A 9776-nucleotide genomic window follows, 5' to 3' on the forward strand; every position below is an offset into this window, starting at 1 on the left:
CACAATGGAACTTCCTGCTGTAAAATATATGGAAAGTTCTGAAATATATGTAAGTATTTACAGACTGGCTAAATCACACAGGAAGCCTGATTATCCTTTCCAGTAATTCACTACACATTTGTAATAAGGCAGGCAAACCCATTAAAATACGCGATAATTAAGTTTCAGTGTATAAGATGGAATAATAGCATTCGAATGTGTCAGAGGCTGCAAATTGTGTTTTTCCACTAATGCCAATTCCCTCTAACTTTGAACATTTCCATGTCACAAAATACTTTGAGTTTTGGGGTAATCTTTCATTTGATTAAAAAAAAATGCCTTAAACTCCCATCGACTAACAAGGCAGTTTCACAAACCAAAGGGCAAGTTATGAATAAAGACAAGAAAGTGAGGAGGTGAGCAGATGAGAGGAAGAAGAAGGGGGGAGGAAGAAGAGGAGAGAGACAGTAAAATGCTGCCGTCACTTAAACTCTAAAATGAAAGATCGATGAGCTTATTTAAATGTGCTCCCAGAGACGAGAGTTGGCTCATATAAAGCCTCGCATTTATGAGGAGGGGTGTGGGCATCGATTGACTGCGAGAAATAGGGGGAGGGGGGATGGAGGGGAAGAGGGAAGGGAGGCAGGGAGAGATCAGGAGGATCAACCTTGGCTCATGAATTTCATCCTTTTCCTCCTAAAATAAAACGTCCCAATAAATGCTGGGGATAGAAGGGTCGGAACCTGGAAAATCTACAGCCTTCGATTGGCCGCCTGGCACAGCTTATCAAATCAATAACTCCTCCCCCTCTAACCCCACCACCACCCCCACCAACCCAGTCCCATATCTGTTCCACTAATTTTCAATTCACCTTCTAACCTGAGCACACATGGATATACAAACACACAAGCCCTGCCAGTATACATACAGCAGCCAGCCAGCCCACCCCCCGAGCCAAGACAGCTGGATGGGGGGATGGGGGGTGGGGGGTGATAACTTGGGTGCTAGTGCTGAGACCTTGACATTAGATGGAGGACAGAAGGAGCTGACTCTGCAGCCACACCATCTCTCTTTCTCCTACCTTCTCACCAACACTTCAGGGAAGGGAGAGTGCGTGATGAGAAGAAAAAAACAAGGAGGAGTAAGTTCTGACACAGAGGTGTTGTCATACCATCATCATTGATTGAACTGCAGCTACAGCTTTCTGAGTGACAAGCATAGCACACCGCATTCTCTCCAACACTCCATCTGCTCTCCTCTTTCCTTGCAACTTCCCCTCTCTCCCATCTAGAGCTGGGTATCATTCAATCACCCTGTTGGCTCAATTAGTAGAGCACATATACCATCAGGATCATATACAGGCGTGTACAGGTATACTTCAGCTAAACTGGCTAAGGCCAACACTTTAAACAAGTACAGGGTGGGGAAGCAAAATTTACAATGAACATTTAGTTGTTTTTTCTCAGCAGGCCCTACGTCAGTTGTTTTGAAACCAAACATATATTGATGTCATAATCATACCTAACACTATTATCCATACCTTTTCAGAAACTTTTGCCCATATGAGTAATCAGGAAAGCAAACGTCAAAGAGTGTGTGATTTGCTGAATGCACTCATCACACCAAAGGAGATTTCAAAAATAGTTGGAGTGTCCATAAAGACTGTTTATAATGGAAAGAAGAGAATGACTATGAGCAAAACTATTACGAGAAAGTCTGGAAGATACTATTAAAGAAGAACGGGAGAAGTTGTCACCCGAATATTTGAGGAACACTTGCGCAAGTTTCGGGAAGCGTGTGAAGGCAGTTACTGAGAAAGAAGGAGGACACATAGAATAAAAACATTTTCTATTATGTAAATTTTCTTGTGGCAAATAAATTCTCATGACTTTCAATAAACTAACTGGTCATACACTGTCTTTCAATCCCTGCCTCAAAATATTGTAAATTTTGCTTCCCCACCCTGTATGTTGTAGGAGTTTTACTAATCAGATTTCTACTGCATGTAGAAATACCCCAGCATGCGCACTGAGGTCCAAGACCCAGCTCCAGCTCGTGGTCCCTAAGATGAGACTTAGGGCGTTTCCACAATGCGTACCCAAGTCCATATCCAAGTACATTTGACCCCAAAGACTGCTTAATTTAATCAATATGAAGGCAAACGTTCCATGCTAGAGTACCGTACCCGAGTCCAGCTGAGAAGGTAGTCCTGGGTACAGACTGCGTGGACTCCAGCACACAGTATGTTGGCATGTTAAAGCGCTTCATGCCAGAGACTGGAAGTGACATAATCACCACTCTGACAACGGAAGTGACTTAATCACCATGAGACCATAGATGGCGCTCCTGTTGTCTCCTGAAAAAGCCTCGGCATGGGCTCACCTCACTGACCAAACCACTCTGTGATATATCAGGGACAACGAAGGTCGCTCTTCTTCACTTTGCCTCAAACAGGCTAACATAGAAAAGTACTGCCGCCATTGTAGACAAATGAACAGAACAGTCGCTTTGTTGATGATGTAAGGGTTTGTCTTCTACTAACTTCCACATTTGTTGGATAGCGACAGAATTCCTTCCACACCGCCACCTACTGTTTCAGCCCTGTAACACCCAATGCTTGTGAACACAACATCTGCAGGAAAGGTGTGAGCACATCCAAGTACGGTATGGACTTGGGTACACAGTGTGAAAGCGCCCTTAAAATCAGGGGGACAGGGCTTTCTTGGTGGTCGGCCCCAGACTCTGGAAAGCCCTGCCCCCCCATGTCAGAACAGTCCCCACGGTGGAGTGCTTTAGGTTTCGTCTTAAGACCCACTTTTATTCTCTGGCTTTTAACGCCGCCTGAGTTGTGTGGTCCTCTGAGTCTTTTATTTATTTCATTACTTTTAATTATTTGATTTTATTGTTTTATTTATTGCATTGTTTTAGTTTTATGAACTTATTTATTGTTTTTAGTGTATGTTTTTTTAATTTGTTTGATTATTTTTACGATTCTATGTGCAGCACTTTGGAAATGTTGTTGTTCAAATGTGCTATATAAATAAAGTGGATTGAATTGATTTAAAAACCTGATTGGACACCTCCATCAAAGTTTGCACTACTTCCAGCTTACCAGTGATAACTTCATGGAACACACTATTTTCTACCAAGCAGGGCACTTGGTAAAATTTGTGTAACTGTAGTAGGAATATAATGTGAATATGGTGGCCCTACTATTTTCTATCAAAAAGAAACATTATTCTAGTGGTATAGAAAGCAGGCTTTTAAAATTCCTCTTGGGTGCCAAAGGGTTTTACGACGCTGATCCCATTTTTATCTTCAAGACCTCAAACAAATGTGGCTGTCTGTCTAAACCTCCAAGCTTAGACATAATCAGTAAACCTGTGATCACTCACTCAAGAGAAGTCTTTGCTTGATACTGTATCAGGAAAACTGATTACCAAATGATAACATCATCATTTTCTTCAATCCTATAATTATTAGAACTCCCTAAATACGTTGCTTTGGAAGCACTTGAAGTAGCTGAAAGAATGTTGCACATGATCACAATGGCATTACCTCTGCCTCATTTTGAGCCAGGATACAGCCGAGCCACTAATATGACATTTCTTTTGGTAAAACACTACACACATCTGCATATTAATGAATCTGCAAACAGGAACTGACAAAACACTATTTAGAAAAGCTATTTTGGATAAAGACACCAATCAGAGTTTTGCAGACAGCCTGTTTTTTCCAGTCAAAGCAGACAAACAGATTTACCACAGTTGGAAGCTCTCAGTTAACATAATATCAACAAATAAAAATGTATAAACACTGTGCGCATTGACTGGAGAACACAGTAATTATAACTCCATTGCTGCACATTGTGATTGTGAGCACAGCCCATCTTTCCTATTGAACTAATATTCATTTTAAAACAGCCCAGCAACACTTTATTATGGTATTTTACACAAAGCAGTGAATCATAGGTAGTATTTCGACCACGACTCACTTGCTAAATAAGTTTATTTCTGTCAGCAGTGACACATTACCGTCTGTCAGCACTGTAGGTATTCAGATAGTCCAGTTTACCCTGCAGGAGTTTGTGCAATGTATTTTTTCTGCCACTGAGGGAATAAAGTAATATTAGACAGAATATGAGTGTAAATCACAACAGTAATTACACTGTTGCCTGCAGATGCTTTGCCAGGACAGCGGTGTAAAAAGCAACATTACAGATATTTTATGTTAATATGTGAAGTGTAAAAATAACTTGGGTGCATTATGAATCAGCACACATTAGGCTATGTTGTCATTTACTGAATTTGGATTTGAATCTCCCTGCGGTGATGGAAAAAGTTCATCTTATCTGACTAGTAATGGCAAATATTGTGTTCAGTCTGTGCCGTGAAAGTATTGAAGTTTGGTACCCGGCCATACACAGAATTGTCGTCATACATCACCATTGATCGAACTGCAGTCGTAGCTCTTTGAGTGACAGGCATAGTGCGCCGCATTCTCCGACACCCGGACACATCCCCCACCCAGGCACACTCCCACCCAGCCCAACTCTGCTTACCCCACTCCCTGCCACTCCCCCCTTCTCCTACCTATTTTCTCCACTTCATCCACACACTCCCTCCTCACTCCTCCTGTCCCTGTGCTTCTTCCTTCACACTCACTCTTTCCTACACTTCCACAGCTTCTCCATGCAACTGCAAATAGCACACACACACACCCCACCTCTGACCCACACATACACGCACAGACATTCCTAAGACCCCCCCCCCCCCCCTCCATATAACCCCAAGTCTCACAGACCCGGCCCGCCACGCCATCTGTGACCCAGTGAGAACTGTGTGTCAACACCGGCCTGACCTTTTCTGTGCTTTTGTTTTGCCAGTCTGACACGATCCCATGAGGTACTTGCAAACATACAAAGACACACAAACCACACGCACACACAAACAAATATCCACAGGTTTTCTCTGCTTCTACAAAAGAAAAAAGATTTTACAACTGGGCTGAACAATATGCAAAAAATGTATATACTGACTATAAAGTGGGAATGCCAATTTATGCATTTCAGTATGAAAAAATGCTTAAAATATATAAAAGATTATGCAATTTTTCTGGGGTCCACATTTACTATGGTATGTACTATGTATATGGCAAGTTATGATACACTTTACCTTAATCAAAAAGCAACTTATGATTTTGATAATATTTCAATTAGCTATTCTGCCATAATTCAAGTAAATGTGACATGGCATCACCCAGTTTTCACACCCAGCTTTGGTTTCCGGATCAATATCATCATATCTGTCTTCTTTCCTGTTGCAGGCTGTTGGCTGACTGCCACACGTAGTGTATTAGTACCGTTTGTGCATTTATGTGCCTGTGAGCAAAACCGGGAACTGTGTTAAAGCAGGTCATTGACTAAGAGGGGGATTATCAGTGTCTGAAAACTGTAACACCACACTACACTAAACCCCCCCCCCCAAACACATCCTCAATACCTTAATCCGGCAATCATCCTTGCATCTCATAACAATAACAATCATTTACAACCTGAGTAGTAACCCACTGCCCCCACACGTTCCCCTCCTCCTTCTATCCTGCACATATATAATCATCCGCCAATCTAATTTATGGAAATCATGCCTTGATTTGCAGAAAAACAATGGTGCTTGTCCTAATAACCCCCCCCCCCCCATGCCAGTTATTCTTCTACGTAGAGTATATAAATCACATCCTTGTTTCCAGTTTAATACTTTTCCCCTGTTCACCATTGTCCCAATAAAAAAATGAACCTGCCTGTAGTGTTACATATATTATTATTAGTGTTATATATATCACCAATACTATCAATTCTAAATAAATCAAAAGGGAAAACTCTAAGTATAGTGTGACATTTCCATCCAAGACCTCTGTGGCATCAGCTCTTACCTTGGCCGTGCAACATGTGGCAGCTGCTGCTCAAAAGAAGCAGGAGAAGCAGAGTCCCAGTCCGGATCGTCACGGTTCCCATCCTCATCATCCTCATCCTCTGCTGCTTCTGTTGCCGGCTCCCTGGTCCCTCCACCGGCTCCACACGGGACCTAACGGGGCGGGAGATTTCTCGTATCATCGCGCCGGAATATGCGCTCAAACACAGTCCGTGGGTCGTTATTTTTTGCTGCTCCAACTCCTGGTGTGCGTAAAAGGAACGAGGGGGTGAAAGAGGAGCGGATTCTGTGTAAACCTTAGACCCGAGCTCTGGGGAGTTCAGTACCGCTGTCACCGCTGACAGGCACCCCGCTCTGCACTTCCCGGCTCCGGTTTCCAAAACTCCGCAGGCAGCTGGAGAAGGAGGAGGAGGTGGTGGAGATGGTGGGGGAAGCCTCAGACACAGACACTTTCCCTCACAGTCCAGTTCAGTGAATGTGCATGTGTGTGTCCCATCATACATCAAACCTCACTCTCATATGGATTGATCCCACAGTTAATACATTTGAGTGTATTTTAGACTTATCGGCTTACTCTGTGCTATCGACCATAAATCCGCGCTTGTTTTGATGTCTTCACCGGGGATTTGTCCCGTGGATCATTTCGCTGTTTAGTCACTAGTCGTATTAACAGAAAAGCAGCGAAACACGTACATCATCCAACCGTATGTGTGTGTATTTGTGTGTAGTGTGTGTTTGCCTCTCGAATCAATCCACTAATTGATTCTTTGAAAACCCCTGCTCTCTTTCCACAAATAAACTCCTGAAGAGGGGAGATGGAGGGGGGGGGGGGGGGGGGGCTTCGGTGTGTTATTAGAACACAACTTAGATTCCGATCTTCATTAAACTCTCCCAAACCGAGAGTGTTGTCACTGATACCAGATCAGCTAACTTGTCTTAATGCGCCGCGTCTCGGATTACACGGAAAAAAAAACGACACAACAGGTTAGCAAAAAAAAAAAAAACATTAACAGGATAGCAAAACTGACCCAGGTTAGCGTCACTTCCAAGTTTTCCAGTCACAACCAGGACTTTTTTTTGTTGTTGTTGTTAATTTATCCTTCATTCACCGGTGTTGAAACGTCCGAGCAGGAAAGTAACCGTTGGTTTGAGCTGCGTTACAACCGGTAATGTTACTCTCACTACCGCTACTGCGACACTGGAGCCGTTTTCTTCTTCTTCTTCTTCTTCTTTTTTTTTTTTTTTTTAATGTATCCAAACAACGTCCTCGCGGAAAAGAGCCAGAAAATGACCGTTAGGGCTACTTCATAAGCGCGTGGCGGTGTCCGTTCGTACTCACTGGGGGGGAGCTTATGTCCACAGTTGGCGGTGCTCCGGTCGTCTTCCTCCGGTGTCGGCGCCCTGTTGAGGACCGGGGAACCGACTGAGGCGATGCGTCTCCCGCAACTGAACACCTGCCACCCGCCTCTCCTCCTCTCCACGCCGTTTTGGGTGTGGGGGGGAGAGAGAGAGAGAGAGAGAGAGAGAGAGAGGGCTGTTGTTCAGGCTTTACCAACAGGCTGCTTTTGTGTTTAAGGAAAGTTTTCGTCTTTATATTGTACTTTTTTTTCCCGCTGCTTTCCTCACTGTTTGCTCTGTTATATCTCAGTCGATCTAAGCCAAACTTAAAAAACTAAACTTCTATTCACTATCATCCTTTCGTGCTGATTGGTCAGTTTCGGAGCTCCCGCTGTTCCTATTGGACAGTGTGTGAATGAGGGGGTGGGACGTTCCTCCAGTGTTCTGAGCGTGGTGGACGGCGCCCCCAACCCCCCCCCCCCCCCCCCCCCCCCCCCGTCCCTACTTTTTTTTTTTTTTTTTTTTGGAGTGTCACTGTTTATTAGTAATAATAATAATAATAATTATTATAATAATAATAATAATAATAATACATTCAAGGCATTGGGAAAACGCCCTTATACTTATTACATACACTCAAACATACATTCATAACACTAATAGCATCAAATTAGATTTTTCATACTTATTTAATATAACCAATCATTTAACTAACAATTCTGTAAATAAACACCCACTGATAAAATATGATGAATGGTAAATAAAGCAAAAACAAGCAAATAACAAAACTGTTTCCAGCATATGCAAATATTTAAATGTTTTCTATTAAATATATTTATGACAATGATAAGTACTAACTCATACCAAAATCTGTACCTTCCCTGCTATTGTAAGACCTTGTGAATGAGCACAAATAAACTCCTTTTCATACAAAATGACATGAAATTGCAGTCAACCTGTGCAGGTGTAATGAGAGGACATACATCTTGATGACTAACAATACAGGGTGGGGAAGCAAAATTTACAGTGAACATTTAGTTGTTTTTTCTCAGCAGGCACTACGTCAATTGTTTTGAAACCAAACATATATTGATGTCATAATCATACCTAACACTATTATCCATACCTTTTCAGAAACTTTTGCCCATATGAGAAATCAGGAAAGCAAACGTCAAAGAGTGTGTGATTTGCTGAATGCACTCGTCACACCAAAGGAGATTTCAGCAATAGTTGGAGTGTCCATAAAGACTGTTTATAATGGAAAGAAGAGAGTGACTATGAGCAAAACTATTATGAGAAAGTCTGGAAGATACTATTAAAGAAGAATGGGAGAAGTTGTCACCCGAATATTTTAGGAACACTTGCGCAAGTTTCAGGAAGTGTGTGAAGGCAGTTACTGAGAAAGAAGGAGGACACAGAATAAAAATAATTTCTATTATGTAAATTTTTTTGTGACAAATAAATTCTCATGACTTTCAATAAACTAATTGGTCATACACTACACATAGACAGTAACGAGGATCAAGGGCAAGAGTTATATCCAAGTTTTTCATCCAAAGTAAGGGACATTGAAATAGTCATTACCCATCAGGAGTTAGACAATTAAAAATGTGAGTTAAGGAGGAAGCAGACAGAAGAACATACAGCACTAGGACTTCTTCACTTTTCTTACTTCAAAGAAATATGCTGCTGCTGAAGAACTTTTTAAAGTTCTACTGTTAGTCAGATATACACCCACAGACACACTTTACAAAATAACTGCCTGGAGCTATATCTTAGTACTAGTGATAACCTAGTTTCTTCCATAGTGAGGGTCATTAAATAGCACATTAATATTAAAGCCTACAACACAGTGACCTTATCTTTTATTGCCCCTATAAATCCTCTGAGACAGACTTTCCATCCCCTGAGTGGCCAAATAGTCTTCCTACACTGTCTAGCTGTCCCCCAGCACACTCTCCTCAAGCACCTTCACCTCCACTCATCCATTTATCTTTCCATCCAGGCTCATTTGGCAATAGGCGTCTGACCCTCTGTTTCCAGTAAAAATGGCTGCAGTGCAACTTGGAGTTTCCATCAAAAGGCTTAGGGTTCTCTGTTGCCCGACTTCCGCAGCCAAACCACAGAGAGTGCTCTGGATTCTACATCAAATCACCAAAATCCCCTCTTTCAGTCAAAAACCACTATATTATTATCTATAAATAACAAATTAAAAGCAGGGAGCTTAATGAATTGTTGGAAAATCATGTATACTCATCTAACCTGATTGCATGTAAAGCAGATTTATGACCAGTTATATAATTAAATTACATTGTCATCCATTACATTAACCGAGAAAAATATACGGAATTAAATTACAGACAGTAATACAAAATGTTAAGATTAAAACCTAAATAAAACCTTAATACCTATGTTGAAAATGCCTAAAACAGAGATAGATAACAAAACTGAGGAAATAACTTAACTTAATGTAACTGCAAAGTGCGGCATAAACTCACCCTTTAACCATGTTATTTATGAGCAATCCAG

The 9776-nt window shown here is 41.7% G+C and overlaps 1 protein-coding gene across 2 annotated transcripts in view; it reads right to left on the reverse strand.

Moving 5' to 3' along the window:
- The window catches only part of LOC115421076 (protein sidekick-1), a 504319-nt gene extending 496786 nt beyond the window's left edge, over nt 1-7533 (reverse strand). For both annotated transcript variants that reach the window (XM_030136788.1, XM_030136797.1), the window contains exon 1: nt 5911-7533. In XM_030136788.1, coding sequence (XP_029992648.1) covers nt 5911-6412 — 502 coding nt within the window. In that variant the 5' untranslated portion in view covers nt 6413-7533. The remainder of the gene's footprint in view (nt 1-5910) is intronic.
- Nucleotides 7534-9776: the final 2243 nt, after the last annotated feature.

This window comes from Sphaeramia orbicularis, chromosome 1 (genome assembly GCF_902148855.1).
Source record: "Sphaeramia orbicularis chromosome 1, fSphaOr1.1, whole genome shotgun sequence".
NCBI classification, from domain to species: Eukaryota; Metazoa; Chordata; class Actinopteri; order Kurtiformes; family Apogonidae; genus Sphaeramia; species Sphaeramia orbicularis.